General features: G+C 43.8%; 1 protein-coding gene across 1 annotated transcript in view; it reads right to left on the bottom strand.

The window, feature by feature from the left end:
- Nucleotides 1-4054: 4054 nt before the first annotated feature.
- Nucleotides 4055-21821, bottom strand: part of metrn (meteorin, glial cell differentiation regulator) — a 49705-nt gene continuing 31938 nt past the window's right edge. The window contains exon 4 of the mRNA XM_060840913.1: nt 4055-6793. Within this exon, the coding sequence (XP_060696896.1) occupies nt 6477-6793 (317 nt within the window). The 3' untranslated portion in view covers nt 4055-6476. The remainder of the gene's footprint in view (nt 6794-21821) is intronic.

Here is a 21821-nt window from a genome sequence, read left to right as displayed (position 1 = left end):
AACTGTATTTGTTAATTTCTATAACAATGGCACTTGAACCTTATTACTGCGGTTACCCTCTGCTGTTTGCCTAAGTGCTTCAACCACTTTGACCGTCATGCATTTCCTCTGTAATCAGTTCCCGTTTAGCATTACAAAACCACTGTTCCTGCTCTAATCAATGCCGGTCAGGCAGCATCCGAGGAGCAGGAGAGTCGACGGTTTGAGATAAGCTCTTCTTGATGCTTAGTTCAAACCGTTGACTCTCCTGCTCCTCAGATGCTGCCTGACCAGCTGTGCTTTTCCAGCACCACTGTCTTCAATTCTGATCTCCAGCATCTGCAGTCCTGATCTAATCAAGTCCCACTTTGCTTTAGCAATGCAAAACTGCTCCTCTTTGCGCTCTAAGTATCTACTAAGAATTCATCCCTGACTCATCAAGTCCAATTATGTTTTCCCTGATCCGATTAAGTCCAATTTAACTCTTTCTTGTTCTGTCAGTCATGAACTACTTCATAATTATTACTTCCTTATCTTATATCACAACATCCAGACCATCAAACCATTAACTAAGATGGCAGCAGTGGAGTAGGCAGCATCCAGGCTCTTGTCCATTCTGTGCTTTCCTTTTTTCTCTCTCTCCTTTTCTTGTTTTTCTTCTCTCTTTTAGATTATTACTTAACTTCTGGAGAGGGCTGGGTCACGAATGCAGCAGCAGCAACAGAGTGTATCTGTGGTATTCAGTGGAAACCGACAGAACAAGAAAGGGTTAAATTGGACTTAATCGGATCGGGAAAATGTAATAGGACTTGATGAGTCAGGGATGGATTCTCAGCCGATACTTAAGAGCGCAAAGAGTAGCAGTTTTGCATTGCTAAAACAAAGTGGGACTTGATTAAATCAGGACTGCAGATGCTGGAGATTAGAATTGAAGACAGTGGTGCTGGAAAAGCACAGCTGGCCAGGCAGCATCTGAGGAGCAGGAGAGTCAACGGTTTGAACTAAGCATCAAGAAGAGCTTATCTCAAACTGTCGACTCTCCTGCTCCTCGGATGCTGCCTGACCGGCATTGATTAGAGCAGGAACAGTGGTTTTGTAATGCTAAACAGGGAACTGATTACAGAAGAAATGCATGACAGTCAAAGTGGTTGAAGCACTTAGGCAAACAGCAGAGGGTAACCGCAGTAATAAGGTTCAAGTGCCATTGTTATAGAAATTAACAAATACAGTTACACCCTAAACTAGAAAACATACGGGCATAAGAATGTGAGCTGTGATCGGAGAGGGAGAACTGCCTTTTAACATTTGTGCAGCTAACACCTAAAAACAAAGGCGGCCTTTGTGTGGAGCCATAGAAAATGGGGGAGATACTAAATGAATATTTTGCATCAGTATTTACTGTGGAAAAGGATATGGAAGATATAGACTGTAGGGAAATTGATGGTGACATCTTGCAAAATGTCCAGATTACAGAGGAGGAAGTGCTGGATGTCTTGAAACAGTTGAAGATTGATAAATTCCCAGGACGTGATCAGGTGTGCCTGAGAACTCTGTGGGAAGCTAGAAAAATGATTGCTGGGCCTCTTGCTGAGATATTTGTATCATCGATAGTCACAGGTGAGGTGCCGGAAGACTGGAGTTTGGCAAACGTGGTGCCGCTGTTTAAGAAGGGTGGTAAGGACAAGCCAGGGAACTATAGACCAGTGAGCCTGACCTCGGTGGTGGGCAAGTTGTTGGAGGAAATCCTGAGGGTCAGGATGTACATGTATTTGGAAAGACAAGGTTTGATTCGGGATAGTCAACATGGCTTTGTGCGTGGGAAATCATGTCTCACAAACTTGATTGAGTTTTCTGAAGAAGTAACAAAGAATATTGATGAGGACAGAGTAGTAGATGTGATCTATATGGACTTCAGTAAGGCGTTCGCAAGGTTCCCCATGGGAGACTGATTAGCAAGGTTAGATCTCATGGAATACAGGGAGAACTAGCCATTTGGATACAGAACTGGCCCAAAGGTAGAAGACAGAGGTTGGTGGTGGAGGGTTGTTTTTCAGACTGGAGGCCTGTGACCAGTGGAGTGTCACAAGGATCAGTGCTGGGCCCTCTACTTTTTGTCATTTACATAAATGATTTGGATGTGAGCAGAAGAGGTACAGTTAGTAAGTTTGCAGATGACACCAAAATTGGAGGTGTAGTGGACAGCGAAGAGGATGACCTCAGATTACAACAGGATCTGGACCAGATGGGCCAGTGGCCTGAGAATTGGCAGATGGAGTTTAATTCAGATAAATGCGAGGTGCTGCATTTTGGGAAAGCAAATCTTAGCAGGACTTATGCACTTAATGGTGAGGTCCTAGGGAGAGTTGCTAAACAAAGAGACCTTGGAGTGCAGGTCCATAGCACCTTGAAAGTGGAGTCGCAGGTAGATAGGATAGTGAAGAAGGCGTTTGGTATGCTTTCCTTTATTGGTCGGAGTATTGAGTACAGGAGTTGGGAGGTCATGTTGTGGCTGTACAGGACATTGGTTAGGCCACTGTTGGAATATTGCATGTAATTCTGGTCTCCTTCCTATCAGAAAGATGTTGTGAAACTTGAAAGGGTTCAGAAAAGATTTACAAGGATGTTGCCAGGGTTGGAGGATTTGAGCTATAGGGAGAGGCTGAACAGGTTAGGGCTGTTTTCCCTGGAGCGTCAGAGGCTGAGGGGTGACCTTATAGAGGTTAACAAAATTATGAGGTGCATGGATAGGATAAATAGACAAGGTTTTTTTCCCTGGGGTCGGGGAGTCCTGAAATAGAGGGCTAGGTTTAGGGTGAAAGGGGAAAAATATAAAAGAGACTTAAGGGGCAACATTTTCACGCAGAGGGTGGTACATGTATGGAATGAGCTGCCAGAGGATGGGGTGGAGGCTGGTACAATTGCAACATTTAAGAGGCATTTGGATGGGTATATGAATAGGAAGGGTTTGGAGGGATATGGGCCAAGTGCTGGCAGGTGGGACTAGATTGGGAAGGGATATCTGGTAGGCATGGACAGGTTGGACCAAAGGGTCTGTTTCCATGCTTCTACCATCTATGAAGCTGTCATATCTTTGCAGAAGTTGTGCCATCTATGTGCCTGCCACACTTCTGCAATAAAGACATGGGTGGGACCCAGCCAGTGTAGGGGGAGCACGAGCCCTGGTGGGGAAAGCCCAGAATGGAGCGACTGCAGGCCTAAGGCTTAAGAAAAGAGTGTCATGAGCACACCAACCACCCCCTCCCCCCCAAAATATATTAAGGGGATAGCCCTGACCTTAACTTGTTATTTGATTTAAAGGCAAATGCAAGTTATTCCAGCTGTGATTCGATTGGCCCACACTGGGTTTTAAGCAAAACACACTGACAGACACAGAGATGTACAGTGAGGAAAAAGACCCTTCAGTCCAACTCGTCCATGCTGACTAGATATCCGTAATTAGTCCAGTCCCATTTGCCAACACTTGGCCCATATTCCTCTAAAGGAGAAAGTGAGGACTGCAGATTCTGGAGATTAGGGTCTAAGAGTGTGGTGCTGGAAAAGCACAGCCGGTCAGGCAGCATCCGAGGAGCAGGAGAGTCAGGAATGAAGAGCTTACGCTTGAAACGTGAATTCTCCTTCTCCTCGGATGCTGCTTGACCAGTTGTGCTTTACCAGCACCTCACTCTTTGACCCATAGCCCCCCAAATCCTTCCTGTTCATATACCCATCCAGATGCCTTTTAAATGTTGTAATTGTACCAGCCTTCACCACTCCCTCTGGCAGCTCATTCCATACACGCACCACCCTCTGTGTGAAGAAATTGCTCGTTAGGTCCCTTTTAAACTTCATTGTTTTATTTTTTGACTTTATACTAAGAAGAACTGTAGTGGTGGACTTTTTAAGACCTACTTCTTTATTTTTCTATTTTTACGCCTACGATTTTGTACTTTTGAACTGAATGGTGACATTGCACAATTTTCACTGTCCATGTGACAGTCAAACCGAAATCTAAATGAAGCACAGGAAGCGATCAGTCTACTGTGATATGATATAATATAAACAATTCACTTGGACATTATTGTGAATGGCAACTTGTTTCAGGTTTAATAAACTTTTCAAATGTGAAAACATTTTTTTAAAAAAACAGGAGGTACATTCTTAAAGAACAAAACTATAGCCGTATTTTTACATGGAGACTCAGAAGGCCTCAATTGTTCCATCCACTGAATTTAGGATTGTTTTTAAGCATAAATATTTACACCACGTACACCCTAGTTAGCTGCAGACACACAAACACAATGAAGAACATAGAAAATAACATTACTGTAAATATTTTACAGGAATATGCAGTTGACAGCACCATGTTGCTTCAGTACAATGTTTGGAAAGTCTAAGAAAATTCTAATCTTTAACAAATGCGCAGTAAAGGTGTCAGTCAATTTTAATCAGTTGTTCCAGGTTTAATTCAGGATTGGATAAACGTACAACTTGAAGTCCCTTTAAATTAAACTGTTCAATTTTAAGAGTTGCTAAAGTCTTTGAATATCGCGGATTGGTTTTCTGTTCAGTGGTAGGCGTTTTGTAAACTTCAGATATTCACTAGTCTGTGCCACATTTTCCACTTCAAATCAGAATACAGGTACTAGTCAGAGTTAAACAGCACGGAAACAGACCCTTTGGTTTAAACTAGTCCACGTCGACCGTGTTCTCAAACTAAACTAGTGCCACCAGCCTGCGTTAGCCCGTATCTCTCCAAACCTTTCTTATTCATGTACTTGTCCAAAATGTCTTTTAAATGTTGCAACTATATCTGCATCCACCACTTCTTGCAGTTCATTCCATACATGAAACACTACATAAAAATCTTGCCCCTCGTGTTCTTTTTAAATCTTTCTCCTCTCACCTTAAAACCATGTCCCCCAATTTTGAACTCCCTCACCCTAGGGCAAAGACTCTTGCTATTTACCCTATCTAGGCCTCATGATTGTATAAATCTCTAAGGTCACCCCTCAACCCCCAACGCTCTAATGAAAGAAATCCAAGCTTATGCAGCTTCTATTCATAACTCAAACTCTTCACCTCTGGCAGCATTGTGGTAAATGTCTTCTGAACCCTCTCCAATTTATTCATATTCTTTCTTTAACAGAGCAACCAGAACTCTACACAGTATTCCAGAAGAGGCCTCATCAATATCCTGTACAACCTCAACATGTCACAACTCCTATACTCAAAGGTCTGAGCAACGAAGGCAGGTATGCTAAAAGCCTGATCAACCACCATATCCATATGTGATACAAACATCAAAGAACTATGTACTTGAACCCCTAGGTCTCTCTGTTCTACAATATTATCCAGAGCCCTACCATTAATTGTATAAGTCCTGCCCTTAGCCTTTCCCTGCTCCCAACCCATTCCAAATTCCCAAATCCCAAACACTCCTAGTTCTTCAGGTTTACTGAGAACATGAATTTGTCAATGTTGTAAGTGTTTGGTGCAATATTTACTACTTTATTCACAAAAGAGAATGTGAGGACAAGAGCTCAGCTTTCTGTTAGGGATCATAAAAAAAAGGCAATAAACTCCACAGCCTTGAATGAGATGAATGGGGATCCTATAGTTTGAGAGGCAGGATCATGTGGTGCAAAGGGAATGCGTGAATAGATGTCAGGGATCCATAAAAACATTAACTGGAAGAGATAAAACTATCGATATTGCAGAACTCAATTTCTTGTTACCAGTATTGATGTGTTCAGTATTTGACCTGTTATATCTGACATAGCGTTTCCAATTTTGTCGATTGCAGTTTTCGCCTGTTAACTCTGCATCAAATAAAAATTATAAATATAACAAAAATATACAAAGTAAACATTCTCTTCTTGAATCAGGGAAGGTTTGCTCAGGCTGTCCTTCAGGCACACAATTAGAAATGCACTGGCCACATGCAAAAACTGCCGTCATTGACAGGTCAACATTGTCTGTGTTACTGGCTAATTCGTTTAGGTTAAAGGATCTTTATTATGCAACTACAGGATCATGCAGCCTGTATACTTTATACATGGAAAGTTCTATCAGGATGCAAAACCGTTTGTTTTCAAGCCATGGAGTGTCCCACAAGTGTGTTTGAACATGAAAGTATTTTACAACTTTAATCTTCGACCAGAATCGACTCCCTCACAAAGCCTGGCTGATTGCACATTTTCAACTGTTTGCCTTGGACAACGAATCATCTCTTCCATCCTCTCCGAGGGACATTCGGGGTTGGGCTGTGCAATAACAATTGTTCCCATCGGGCAATAAATCAACCCCACAGTGTCCTTTGCACAGTGAGAGGTTACCAGCACAGTCACAGTCACTCTCGCTGAACAATGAAGCAACCGTCTCCAAAGCCTTCTCTTCAGGGATTCTCTTCACAGTGCGATTCTCAATGGACCATGGTGGCATATGTTTTACACCCCTTTCCTGCCGGTTTAAAATTCAGCATCATTATCTAAGCAGCATCAGTCTGACTCAATCTCGCACTGATTCTCATGTGCTTCTTTGGCCACTTTGGAGATCCTCTTGAAGTCTTTGTAGCGAGGTGCACACCCAAGCCATGCTTCCCCAAAGTGGACATGACCTGTGAAAATGAAGGTCCCGACTCCTTGCTTCACCCCACACTTCAAAAATGTCCTGACTTCTCCAAACGATTTTCCATATTTTCCTATCGGGTGAAAGAGGGTATACTTCTGTCTATAAATTTTGGTGGTGCTCACGCTAACGATAGACTCCTGTCGCTCTGCATCATGGAACACCGATCGAATGTGACCCCGCACCACTGGGAAAGAAAACAGAGAGAAAAGATCTTAGCGTCTTGCGAGTACTGCATGATAATATCTTAAAGACACCAGCAAAACCATTTCTTTGATCCAGCAAAGTGGATCTTTGACTTTGAGAGAATGCATACCCAGCAAACGAGTCAGTGGCCTGTTCAATGTTTCATAGAATCATAGAATCCCGACAGTGTGGAAGCAGCCCATTGAGTCCCCCAACCATATTGGCAATTTAGCATGGCCAATCCACCTAATCTGCACACCTTTGGATTGTGGGAGGAAACTGGAGCACCCAGAGGAAACCCACACAGACCTAGGGAGAATGTGCAAACTGTGCACAGACATTCGCCCGAGGGTGGAATCTAATCAGGGACTTTGGCACTGTGAGGCAGCAGTGCCAACCACTGAGCCACCATGACACCTTTAATTCCATTAGTCAATGGAAATAAAAATAGTTTTATTCTGTCTCACTACGTCAAGATCCACACTGTCCCAGTATCATCCTGGTAAAGCTTTTCTGCACACTCTCCAATTAAAGGAAGATCCTTCCTACAGCAAGGGGACCAGAACTGTACAAAATACTCCAAAGGTGACCAAACCAACATCTTGTACAACCTCTAATTCCAACTCCTGTACTCAATAGTCTGAGCAATGAAGGCAAGCTGCTAAAGGCCTTCTTAACCACCCTGTCTACCTGTGACGCAACTTTTAAGGAACTCTGCATCTGAATGTCCAAGTCTTTGTTTGACAAGACTCCACTGTACCTTACCATTAAATTGTGTATAGTGAGAAATTAACTGGTTAAAAATAATGGCAATGGCTACTACCATTGCTGCTAACTGCACTTTTATTGCTCACTGGCTGGCTATCTGGAAGTAAATATTGTTCTGAATGTTAATAAGGAGAGACCTCCGTGCTGGCCCCTACTTTCCAAGGCCAGCACGTATTAAGATTTGTGACTGAAGGAAACTTCATACAAATTTCAAGTATTAAGTGACAGTCTAATATGTTACAACAGTACCAGTCTTTTCAAATTATAATTGTGTTGTTTGGTGAAAGTTACATCTGCAAGTTAAACTGTCAAAGTTGTGTCTGTAATGAGAGTACAGATTACAGAAAACTACACAAGATGCACCATTAAAATTCAAAAATTTTCATCCCAATTGTGATAAGTGATTTTATCTTGCGATGGTCTTATTCTGTACAGTGTAGTGGACATCATTCCATCTAATTTCCAAATATGGAACACATCTGCATAATGTAGAACAGGATCGGTGAGCCTGTCCCGATCAATAGCAGGAAGAGACCTCAAAATATGCTGGCCCTTGAAGTGAGTCCTCATTATAACTCATTGGAAAACCACCAGAATAGTCCAAAATTTGGCATACTGGCTACCTGGCCCCAAGTGGGAGTCTCCAGTCATTTTTTGCAGTTTGGCAGACAAAGCTTTGCCCCCACCTCCTCCCCATCCCAACCAAGTGGGTCATTATGGAGAGGGTACATCCTCAACTCATTGAGGACCTTCTGTACAGTTAATGATCAGTATCAGACAAGATACAGCAGGTTTGAACAGGAGAACAAATGGGGCGTTAGCAAGAGGGTAGAGGTTGCCAATGAGGTTCCCAAACCATACAGTAAAACCACTTTCCCATCATTTCAGTCGACTCCTGACACACGGGACAGCTTTGGCTGTGGTCTCCCATTTGCTGACAAAGTCCAGGCAAGTCCCTGGGTTCCATCCTGTACCCAAGCCGGAGCACAGTGCAGCAAAACAGAAAGTGGCTGTTCAGAAACAGGAAATGTTTGCATGCCGGATTTTTAAAATTGGGTTGAAATCCTGGAATTTCCTCCCTGATGGCATTGTGGGTCAAGCCACAGCAGCAGCAACCCACAGCACATGGACTGCAGCGGTTGATAAAAGGCAGCTGACCACCATCTTCTAAAGGGGCAACTAGGAACGGGCAATAAATGCTGGCCCAGTCAGCGATGCCCACAATAAATGCTGGCCCAGTCAGCTATGCCCACATCACACAAATGAATAAGTGAGAAAAGAATTACACTCCTGTGTGGGATTGCAGGCTTGTGGAGATAGGGCTGGAGACTGGGACTAGCTGGGTAGCTCTTTCAGGAGCTGGTACAGACACAATGGGTTGAACTGCCTCCTTCTGTGCTATAAAATTCAATGATTCTTAAGCACGAGCGATCGTAAAGTGGATGCTTGTGAAAATCGGGGACCATCTATACTTCACAAGGGTTTCCTATTTTGCAGTTGAAAATGTGTTGCTGGAAAAGCGCAGCAGGTCAGGCAGCATCCAAGGAACAGGAGAGATTCGATGTTTCAGGCATAAGCCCTTCTTCAGGAATCTTTCTGAAGAAGGGCTTATGCCCGAAACATCGAATCTCCTGTTCCTTGGATGCTGCCTGACCTGCTGCGCTTTTCCAGCAACACATTTTCAGCTCTGATCTCCAGCTTCTGCAGATCTCACTTTCTCCTTTCCTATTTTGCATCCACATATCTATGACATTTCTCTGCTGCTTGCGTGGTTATGTCCCAGTACCACCAAAAAAGTGCTTCACTACATCAGGACACAGCAGTTTTGACAGGGTCACCAGTGAAAACAATATTCCAGTTTCGTAGATTTTAAAAATCAGTACTTCATGCAATTAAGATTAAAAACTAAAAAAAAAAGAAATTTTAAAAATGAAATTGCATTAAAAGTGTATATAAGGCAACAATGATATCTGGCTCAGAGTTTCTCTAACCTCCCCCAATGTAAAAAGTCACATTTACTCCCCTCTTCATCACTCAGTTGAAACTTACAGTACGTTATATTAGAGATTGCACTCAAGTATGAAATTAATCAACTCCTAAAAGTATTAACATGTGGCATCATATAATTCCACATTTACTTTTAGTCCATTGACTGACAAATGCTTTAAATTGTAGACTTGTAAACCAAGATTTTTGGAAATGGAATTCAATTATCCCAAACTGCAGAGGACCCAAATCCTTGCAAACATTGGAAACCAGGAATTTCAGTCATTTTGTATGTGCCTGTTGACATGGATGAGGCAATTAACCATTGACATTTTTGAAAGCTGCTTGAAAAAAAATCACATTAAATAAGAATACAAAAGAAAAAAAATGATAAGAAGTGCCAGTAAACTGACAAAGGCGGTCTTGAATTGATTTTGTGAGCATGGACAAGATTAAAATTATGGTTTATGCGGAGTCTTTTGCCCCACTTTTATCTGTCAGGTTAACCCTAGACCACACAACCTCTGATTAATGATAATCCTCTGCAATGCTAATGCATTTAAACAGGATATTTATTCTAGATAAAGACCGTTGTGTGCTCATGCCTCCAATAAAAGCTAAATAAATCATTACTCATTACGCAAGCTACAATAATCTGTACTGCAAAATGGTGTTAAAATGAATGGAAATTCATTCATTCTGTAGGGGATCTTACCATTGTACAGCCAACATTCGATGGAATTTCAAACTCAGATTCCTCGGTGTTTCAGTTATCTCCCCCAACTCCCCACAGATCATCAGCCCCCAATTTCCTACTTCATTCTTCTCCTTTTCCAATGTAAGAGTGGCTATTATATTTGTTACATTGGCACCAATGACTCGTTGTGTCTATCTCATTAAAGGCGAGAATCGAGTCAGTGTACATGAATTTGGTCACTTATGATATCACAGTAAAACACAAACTTGTTCAAACCACACACACGCACATATATTTTCTCAACTTAATCATTCGCAGGAACCTTGACTAATTTCCTCCCTTGCTGTCTAGCCTCAGATGCTATCATACTCCTCATTACCATCATCTAGCAGAACAGGAATTAAGTTTGGGGTCTCCGAATTGCGCAGCTTAGTTAGATATTATCGGGTCCATGAACTCACTGAATAGTGAGAAAAAGCCACATTACTTTATTAATTTAAAATAAAAAGGAAGTACTAACAGAATTTACTGATAGATTTCAAAAATCTTTCTTCAATCAAATGGGACAATTGTCAGAGAAATGTTCACATTACAATGTGATCAATAAATGGAGCAGGACACAATATAGATGGAAGATAAGGGCTGAAGGCACCTTTTCACATGTAAAAACATTTTATGTTTTCAACAAATCAAATGTTGATCCATATTTTTCAGCAAATCTGCAGACATATCATAACTGGTGCATATATAACTATATAAATGAGACAAAATAGTTCATCTTATGAACCTGATAAAGTAAAAATACAGGTCCTCCTGCTACAACACGCGTTTTGTCAATGTGAATTCACTGTAACTCAATTGACGAATTGGGGGAAATGTTGTTTCCACAGTATGAACATTTAAAAAGTGTGTTGGCTGTAATGTGATTACATCGCCAACACTTTAAGCACCATTTCTTAAGCGTGATTTTTCTATAACATGGGTTGTACAAGAACGCAACCATCGTGTTATATAAGAACCGACGTTACGTGCCAATTTATAAAACATTAATAGCCATGTGCTTCCATCAATATATTTATAATATGTCACTGTAAATATGCCAACAAAATTGAGTTTTGATGTCTTTAAGGTTCATGAAGTAGATGATTTACAGATTAGATCTTTGATAGAATTCAGACTAATTGACAAGTCATCCAAAATCCCAACTATTAACAAAGGTGAAGCGAGCCAATTAACCAATCCAAATGTCATCTCACGAAACTCTAAAGTAGCATTTTCCCATTAAATCCATAGCCCCTGCCAATGATTGTCTTTGCAGCCATCACTGCCGCCTTCAATCAGTGGAACATACCCCAGGAGGAGGCTGAGCTAAACTCTAGGCCAGGGCTAGGCTCGGGGAGAATAGATTTTAAAATCTGGACTTTTTCCTTTCCTTAGGGTAAGGATTTTAAGATCTGGAAAATTTTCTTTTACTTTTGGCTCCGTTTCTTTAATTTCTTGGTTTTTTTTTAAACCCAGTTTTGTCTTTTATACAATGGAGAATAGCGACTTTGTACACTTTTCACTGTACTCCTGTTCCTGAGTCCATGTGACAAGAAAATCTAATACAAAGGAGAATCCAACTTTCCTCACGGATTACTTACAGGATTAATCAGTTTCCAAATCAATATCTTCACAACAAACGGAGATGCTTTAAGACTGGGTGGAGAAACCATGGCAATGAGCCCCCTTATTGTATTTATTTGGAAGACCATAGGCTACTGCTCATGAACGGGAAGTGCATCAGCAATTTTTTTTTTAAAAGTTCATCTCTCTGCAAAGAGTTGGCATCTATTTTCTAACATGCTTAGCAAAATTGCAGCTAATCTATTGTCAAGATGATGTGATGCAATTTTGTTACTTGTTTGACGGTTTCAGGAACTGGCAAACTACCACATTTGCGCAGAGAGTTTAGAGAGAGGGAAGGTGAATCAGAGAGGCTGGGAGAGGTGGGGACAGTGGGACAGTGTGGGGTTTGTTAGCAGGGTGTGGTCGACAAGTCCCCTTTAACCTGACATATATTTAAACTCGCAAATCAGGGCTTTATTCGACCCAGGCAGGATAAATTACTCATTGGCCATTTACTTTCAGTAGACCGTAAGAGCTTAAGGCAGAGCAGCAGAGGTTTGAGATCACTAATTATAGTTGGTGCTCCCAGTGTGTGTGCAACCTATCATTAACCCATCCACTGCCAGCAGCCTATTTTCAGTTACACCCCAATGCTGTGCAAATGTGAGAAACAAATTTGGAAATAGCACAAGTTTATTTTTCATCCTTATTTATTTCCTGGGACATGGGCAGTATTGGCTGGGCCAGCATTTATTGCCTGTCCCTAGTTGCCCTTGGGAAAGTGGTGATGAGCTGCTTTCTTGAACCACTGCAGTCTGCATGCTGTGGGTAGACCCACAATACAGTTAGAGGGAATTCTAGGATTTTGTCCCAGTGAAGGACTGGTGATACATTTCCAAATCAGGACGATTGGAGGGGAACTTGCAGGTGGTGGCCCCAGGTATTTACTGCTCTCGTTTTTCTGGATGGAAGTGGTTGTGGGGGTTCAGAAGGAGCTGTTGGAGGAGCCTTGGTGAGTACATCTTGTACATGATACACATTGCGGCTCTTGAGTATTGGCAATAGAGGGAGTGAATGGTGAAGGTGGTGCCAATCAAGTGGGTTGTTTTGTCCTGAATAGTGTTAGTTTCTTGCACGCCGTTTGAACTATAGCCTCCTGATAAGTTTGGAGCATTCCTGACATGAGGTCCTAAGAGAAAGCGAGGGCTGCAGATATTGGAGAATCGGAGTTGAAAAGCATGGTGCTGGAAAAGCACAGCATGTCAGGCAGCATCCAAGGAGCAGAAGAATTGACGTTACAGGCATAAGCCCTTCATCAGGAATGTTGGGGGGGGGGGGGGGGGGGGGGCGGGGGGGGTGGAGAAACAGAGATAAATTTGGGGATGGGGATGGGGTGGACCTGAGGGGAAGGTAGCTGGGAAGGCAATAGATGGATGTAGGTGGGGGATAATTGTGATAGGTTGGTGGGGAGGTGCAGAAGATAGGTGGGAAAGAAGGTGGACAGGTGGCACAGGTTAAAAGAGTAGTGCCAAGTTGGTAGATTGAATCTGGGATGAGGTGGGGGTGGGGTGGAGGTGGGGGTGGAGGAAGGAAAATTTGGAAACTGGTGAAGTCGATGTTGATGCCATGTGGCTGTAGCGTCCTGAGGCAGAAGATGAGGTGTTCTTCCTCCAGTTGGTGGATGGTTTTGATTGGGCAGTGGAGGAGACCCAGGACCTGCATATCCTTGGGGGAGTGCGAAGGGGAGTTAAAGTAGTTGGCCATAGAGTGGTGAGATTGTTTGACGAGTGCCTCCCAGAGATGTTCGTGAAACGCTCTGCAAGTTGGCGTCCAGTCTCCCCAATGTAGAGGAGACCACATTGAGAGCAATGGACACAGTAGATGAGGTAGGTGGATGTGCAGAAAAACCTCTGCAGGATTTGAAATGATTAGATTAAATTAAATTGCTTACAGTGTGGAAACAGGCCCTTTGGCCCAACAAGTCCACACTGATCCTCCGAAGAGCAACCCACCCAGACCCATTCTTCTACATTTACCCCTTCACCTAACACTACGGGCAATTTAGCATGGCCAATTTACCTTGCCTGCACATTTTTGTACTGTGGGAGGAAACCGGAGCACCCGGAGGAAACCCACGCGGACAGTCGCCAGAGGCAGGAATTGAACCTAGGTCTCTGGTGCTGTGAGGCAGCAGTGCTAACCACTGTGCCACCGTGCTGCCCATTAGGGTCTTGGACGGAGGTGAAGGTGGCAGGGGAGGTGTGAGCTGATGTGATTAACCAATGCTGCATTTTCTTGGACATCAGATGCTGTTAATGGATACTGGATGCCTTAGAATGTGGACATGGAATGTGGAAGTGCCTCTGACACTGCAGCACTCTCGCAGCAGCACACAGTATCCTTACATACAGATAAGGAAGGATTCCACTTCAACTGGGACAATACATCCATCTTAGGAAAGGAGACCACGAAAACTCCTAGAAGCATGGCATTCCAACCAGAACCAAGTCACACTGACTTGGATCCCATTTATCACCCCCGATAAAAAGAATGGGAAATGACGTCGCCACAGGAAATGACATCACCCACCCAAGGAAACCAAACACAAATAGAAAGCGGGCCATGCCAGCAGTGCTTCATCTGGAGGCTCAATGATGTTATCTAGTATGATGACGATACGTCTGAAAATGAACCTTTCAGCTCAGCGAGCAAACCTACATCCAGAACCTCAACCTGAGCAACAAATCTTCACAAATTCGCTAACTGAATAGTATTCTGAGAAGATGCCCTCTGCAAAAATAAGCCAACTGAGAGCTAAACTACTCGACACACAGCTGACTACACCTGTTACTGGGCCTGGGCTAATGAGTTAAGGTCACAACACTCAACCAAAATCTCCGTGCCATGAGATGGTCGGCAAAGATCCAGAAGATAGCTCACCTTCGGATCCCTTGAAGGAGAGGCGAGAAGCTGTGCCAATGGCCTGCTCATCAACATTGCCTCATCGATGAACGTAGCTGTTAGTAACAGAATGTGGTGTGAAAGGGAATTTCATGTAGTTCATGTCATCGGAAGCAGTTGTTGACACTAACAAGTTGTTAAAGTTTTCTGTAAAATTGTGTCCAGATTAAAATCCAGCTCCAATAAAGTCACTGAGAAGACACGTTGTTAATGTTCTACTTTCTTTCCACCACTACTTCATAGAGACACAGTTACACAGAAAATAAGAGAAATTGGCTGGAGAGTGTGGAGATTGTATGGAATTAGCTGCCAGAGGAAGTGGTGGAGGCTGGTACAATTACGGCATTTAAAAGGCATCGGGATAGGTATATGAATAGGAAGGATTTAGAAGGATATGGGCCAGGTGCTGGCAAATATGACTAGGTCAGATTGGGAAGTCTGATTGGCATGGACAAGTTGGACCAAAGGGCTTGTTTCCATCCCGTGTGATTCTAAGACCCCTCAAACTCACTTCGCCATTCAATACGATCATGGTTGATCCCACTCTTCTCCATATCCCATGATCCCTTTAGACACAACAGCTCCATTTATTTCCTTCTTAAAAACACGTTTTGACCTTGACCATGTTCTGTGGTGGTGAACTCCACAGGTTCATCACTCTCAGGGTGAAGAAATTTCTCCTAATCTCAGTGCTAAAAGGTTTATTCCTTATCCTTAAGGAATGACTCCTGGTTCTGTACTCCTCACCATTGGGAACATCTTTCCCTCATTCCTGATGAAGGGCTCTGGCCCGAAACGTCGAATTTCCTGTTCCTTGGATGCTGCCTGACCTGCTGTGCTTTAACCAGCAACACATTTTCAACATCTTTCCTGCATCTAACCTGTGTAGTTCTGTTACAACTTTCTAGGTTTTCTATAAGAAACCCCTCATTCTTCTCATATCCAGTGATTATAATCCTAATCGACTCAATCTCTCCTCACATATCAGTACGGCTATCACAGGAATCATTGGAATTCCTCCTCAAGGCACTGGTTGCTTCCCAGCATCACCTTCAGGGACACTGGAAGTCCTTTGGGCCTCATCTATATCTCCCTGCATGAGAATCGACAGAGAATGGTGCCAACCTATTCCATGTGTTGGTCGCCACCATGACCAGTTAACTGCTAGATTCACCCAATTTCCAGCCTCTAATTTCCACGCAGGGTCATTCAATCACAGTCAAAAGATGAGAGCATTAAACACTGCTCTCCTCTGTCATTGAGAGGTAATGTGACCAATGGTATAACTGTCAGAAACCAGCCAAGTGGAGAATTTGACCAAGGAACAATTGAATCATCATGGGGTGTAGTTTGGTTTCTTTAGGTGCAGCGCTTTTTAAACAGTTTCTTTGCATGAATATGTAGCCAACTCAACCAATCTATGCCAGTATTCATGACTCAAACAAGTCACCTTGCTTCATCACACACTATTAATACACCCTTTCATTCTCTCTACTGGAGATATCCAGCTCCCTCTCAACTGCACCTCATGCTATTTGGTGAGGCTAAGACCTGGAGACATCCGAACAGGTTCAATGGATTGGCCATGCTAAATTGCTCATTGAGTTCAGGGATGTGTAGGTTAGCCACCAGAAATGCAGGGTTACAGGGATAGAGTGAGGGGGGGTGGTGGGTTTGGGTGGGTACTCTGAGGGTCAGTGTAGACTTGTTGGCTGAATGGCTTTTTTCCACACTGGGGATTCTATGATACTGCCAACATTCCTAACTCCTAATGAATGGAAGTCCTGACTGGCTCCTACTACAGCTGCCCAGGAGCTCCTTGCGGTGGTTGTTATGTGTCACCCTGGCTGGAACTTCAGATTTGGGCGGCACGGTGGTACAGTGGTTAGCACTGCTGCCTCACAGCGCCAGGGACCTGGGTTCAATTCCCACCTCAGGCGACTGACTGTGTGGAGTTTGCACGTTCTCCCCGTGTCTGCGTGGGTTTCCTCCGGGTGCTCCGGTTTCCTCCAACAGTCCAAAGATGTGCAGGTCAGGTGAATTGGCCATGCTAAATTGCCCGTAGTGTTAGGTAAGGGGTAAATGTAGGGGTATGGGTGGGTTGCGCTTCGGTGGGTCGGTGTGGACTTGTTGGGCCGAAGGGCCTGTTTCCACACTGTAAGTAATCTAATCTAATCTCACAGATTAACACCTCCTCATTCATTACCTTGTCTAACACCACTCACCTCAATGAGGCACATCCCAGATTTTGATTGAACCAAAATTCATCTTGTGAAGTTAGACATGACTAGCAGAAAACCTTACTAAATTTTCTCCATCACAGCCTTACAATTGACTTTGTACAAGCCGGTGTGACAAAAAAAAAGGTGCCTTTGCTGAAGGGTATGATGGACTGAATGACCTCGGAAAGTTGAAATCTGGCTGAGCTAAAGTTGTTAACAGGAACTAAATTTCAAGGTTTGTTTGAAACAAGTCTAATTAAGTACAGGTTTCTCCTTTATCTAAAATCAACATCTCTTTCAAATCTCGGACATTTCAGCCAATACCCAGCCTTGCAGAAGACCTTCTCCGCCCCAGCCAGTCAGGAGCCAACAGTGTACTGACCGGCAGTGCCAATGGGAAGGCAGCGTCTGGTTGGGGTAAGCTTGTAGGGAGAGTACGGGGGCACAGAGTGATGGGCAAGTGACATCGGCAGGAGGTGCAGAGGCTGGGTCCTGATGCCAGGTCCCTCTCCATGGCAGTGGGTTCTTCAGGTGAAGGCACCCATCCACAATGCCCTAGGTAACTGCAGGGAATCCCTCCAGGATTGTGCTCCCTGCATCATGAGGACCTCCCAGCTCTGCCGACCAACCACTGGGTTAATCTAAAATATAAATGGTGGGAGGAGGCCACAATTGCCCTGGCTCCATGGGCAGAATGGCCTCTTTCCACACTAAGGATTCTATGAATTTTCTGGCCTTCCTTCAAAGTTGGAGACGAGAAGGTGGGGAAGGGGGTCCCTCCACACTAGCCTCCTTTCCTGATTAAATTCCCTCTCTGCCAACAACCTCACTGCCAGGGAGAACGTTAAATTCCACCCATAGTCTCAGTATTTGAGCTGCTGCTTTAGATGACAGTGTCGCTGGTTCATAGCTTTTTTCTCCCCCCTCTTGGGTCCTCCCCCACTACTTGGCCAGTTGGCAGTTCATTTATGGGAGTACAATGAAGACATGGGGTTGGCGTTACCAGGACAGGAGCAGCAAGAGGAGCCGACTTACATCAATCATAGCCTGGAAATCCGGAGTGCCTGTACTGGCTGCTTCCATCTTCAGGTCACTGGTCCAGCTAACACCATCTCCATCAGTACAGGGACTTACCACTGATTAGCCCCTTGGCATCTATAATTACTTGTTTAAAATTTGTTAATGGAGTGGGGGTTTTGCCAACTTGTGCAAGCATTTATTGTCCATCAAGAAGGTGATGGTGAGCTGCCTTCTTGAATCACTTGTGCTGTACAAGAGATAGGAAGGTGTGCCAATGGGGGTGATGCTATTTGGTTAGGGGCTATGCTGGTCATACTGGAGTACCTCAGTACATGTGAGAGATATGGGGTAGGGTGGGGGAGGGGTCAGAGGCTTAAAACAGGAGGGGTACAGAGAAGCTCTGAATTTGAGGTACTATTTGAGATTGTTACTGGGTAATTGATGGGGTCGATGGGCAGTGAATTGAACTGTTTCCCAGTCTTTGATCACGAGACATTTGTTATGGACCAGACCAAACCCCCCCTCAAAATAAATTAAGGAGAAAGCAGAAATCTTAACTTTTTATTTAATTTGGAAGGCAAATGTAAGGCACTGTGTTCCAGGTGATTCGATTAGTTCACCTCATGGCTTTAAGCAAAACATGCTTTATTAGCCATATTATGGAGCTGTACAGCACCGAAAAAGACCCTTCGGTCCAAATTGTCCTCGCCAATCAGATATACAACAATAATCTAGTCCCATTTTCCAGTATTTGGCCTGCATCCCTCCAAACCCTTGCTATTCATACAAACATCCAGATGCCTTTTGAAGATTTACAAGGATGTTGTGAGGGTTAGAGGGTTTGACCTGTAGAGAGAGGCTGAATAGGCTGGGGCTGTTTTCCCTGGAGTGTCAGAGGCTGAGGAGTGACCTTAGAGGTTTATAAAATCATGAGGGGCATGGATAGGATAAAGTATTTTCCCTGGGGTGGGTGAGTTCAGAACGAGAGGGCATAGGTTTAGGGTGAGAGGAGAAAGATATAAAAGAGACTTAAGGGGCAACCTTTCACACAGAGGGTGGTGAGTGTATGGAACGAGCTGCCAGAGGAATGGTGGAGGCTAGTACAATTGCAACATTTAAAATGCATCTGGATAGATATATGAATAGAAAGGGATATGGGCTGAGTGCTTGCAAATGGGACTAGATTGGGTTGGGATATCCTGTAGGCATGGACGAGTTGAATCAAAGGGGTCTGTTTCCATGCTGTACATCTCTATGACCCTACAAATGTCATAATTGTACCGGCCTCCACACCTCCATACATGCATCACCCTCTGTGTGAAAACATTATACCCTTATGTCCCTTTTAAATCTTTCCCCCCTCACCTTAAAAGTATGCCCTCTAGTTCTGGACTCCCCCACTCCAGGGAAAAGATCTTGTCCGTTTATCCTACTCATGCCCCTCATGATTTTATAAACCTCTAAGGTCACCCCTCAGCCTCTGATGCTCCAGGGAAACAGCCCCAGCCTATTCAGCCTCTCCCAATAGCTCAAACCATCATCCTTGGTATCATCCTTAGATCTTTTCTGAACCTTTTCAAATTTCACATCATCTTTCCTAAAGCAGGGAGATCAGAATTTAATGCAGTATTCCACAAGTGGCCTAACTAGTGTGCTGGACAGCCATAACATGATCTTCCAACTCCTATACTCAATGCAGTTACCAATATTCTTACAACATGGTCAAAATACAAACAAAAAAAATAAGAATTGGCATAACTTTAACTCAATTGAATACCCAATAAAAAAAATTAATGTTATTTAACTACTAATCATTAACCGTTTCAAGCAGCAGCATCCTGTAAATGCACCATTAGCAAAGGCAAATTCAGGTTTCCCTCATGTGCGATCTCCTCCAGTTCAGGAGAGAGGAACACTGAAAGAAACGTTCGAGCAGCAGAGAGAGAACTCTGGCTTTTTGCTGCAGCAGGGACAGAGAGAGAGCTGTATCCAGCAGTTTCAACACCAACTCAATACCCCAACCCCGAGCAAAACTAAAACCCTGCCTCGCTGGGAATCTGACTCCACCCACTCATGCTTCTTTTGTCTAACTTTAAAAAAAAACACTGAGGGAGCTCCAAGTTATTTACCCACTGGTTCTGAAGCAGACATTGCGATGCCACCGTGGCAGCACCTCTCTGCAACAGAAATAGCACAGAATAAATCCCTCTTAAAGGCTAAGTACCATCACAACATCTTGTACTGTACCCAGGTCCTTGAATATTAAGTATAGAGCTGTCTACCAGGGTGCCTATGCAAAATCTATCAGGAGAGTATCCAGTTCTTGTGGATATATAACACTCATTTTTAAACCGCTTCCATTTAAGGTGCCAAATGCAGCATCAGAACCCCCAGAAAAACACTCATCCCTCCAGTACAATAATGTACTCCAGATCTGTTTCTGTAAGCATTGCAGGTTACTTTTAACAGGAACTAGCCTTGTATAAATCTGGGTAAAAACAATGACTGCAGATGCTGGAAACCAGAGTTTAGATTAGAGTGGTGCTAGAAAAGCACAGCAGTTCAGGCAACATCCGCAGAGCAGCAAAAATCAACATTTCGGGCAAAAGCCTTTCATCAGGAATACAGGCAGAGAACCTGCAGGGTGGAGAGATAAATGAGAGGAGGGTAGGGATGGGGAGAAAGTAGCATAGAGTACAATAGGTGAGTGGGGGAGGGGATGAAGGTGATAGGTCGGGGGCGGGGGGAGGGTGGAGTGGATAGGTGGAAAGGAAGATAGGCCGGTAGGACAGGTCATGGGAACAGTGCTGAGTTGGAAGTTTGGAACTGGGGTGAGGCAGGGGAAGATGAAATGAGGAAACTGGTGAAGTCCACATTAATGCCCTGGGGTTGAAGTGTTCCGAGGCAGAAAATGAGGCATTCTTCCTCCAGGCGTTGGGTGTTGAGGGAGCAGCAGTGAAGGAGGCCCAGGACCTCCATGTCCTCAGCAGAGTGGGAGGGGGAGTTGAAATGTTTGGCCACAGGGCGGTGTGGTTGATTGGCGCGGGTGTCCTAAATCTGGGAGCACTGAGGAGGGAGCCCCTCAATAGTCACCATATGCTAAAATCTCGCAAATTGGAATCAGGGCAAAGTTACTGTTCTGCTTTGGAACCAATGTGCCTGAGATAATCATCCATTTGGTCCAGTTTCCATGCGGTTTCACTGTATGGCTTTATACCTGCACCTTTACTCAGTGGCTGCTGAGCGTTGTAAGTAGATTATTACAAAATGCAATCCTCAATGATCCAGAACACTACCGGGGAGGAAAGAAAGATTGCATTTACATAGCACCTCTCACAGTCTAAGTGCAAGACAGTTGTTTTGAAATGCAGTCAGTGTCATAATGCTGGAAGGGCAGCAGCTGATGTGAGCATAGCAAGATCCCACATACAGCATATAGACAAATGACTATACAACCTATGTTGATGGTATTAACTGACAAATAGATGTTGAAATGACAAGTTTTTGCTTAAATGACAAAGAGGTGGAATTCCTACACAGCATGGAAATAGGCCATTCAGCCTATCCAGTCCACACCAACCCTCTGAAAGGCATCTCACCCAGACCCAATCTTCTATCTCAGCAACTCCCCTGGCTAATCCACCTAGCTTACACATCCCTGGATACTATGAGCAATTTAGCAATCCACCTAACCTGCACATCTTTGTACTTTGGGTGGAAACTGAACACCCAGTGGGAATCCATGCTGTCACAGGGAAAGAGTGTAC

This window comes from Hemiscyllium ocellatum, chromosome 20, assembly GCF_020745735.1.
Source record: "Hemiscyllium ocellatum isolate sHemOce1 chromosome 20, sHemOce1.pat.X.cur, whole genome shotgun sequence".
NCBI classification, from domain to species: domain Eukaryota; kingdom Metazoa; phylum Chordata; class Chondrichthyes; order Orectolobiformes; family Hemiscylliidae; genus Hemiscyllium; species Hemiscyllium ocellatum.
The sequence above is the reverse complement of the archived record's forward strand: the minus strand, read 5'-3'. Positions and strand labels throughout refer to the sequence as shown.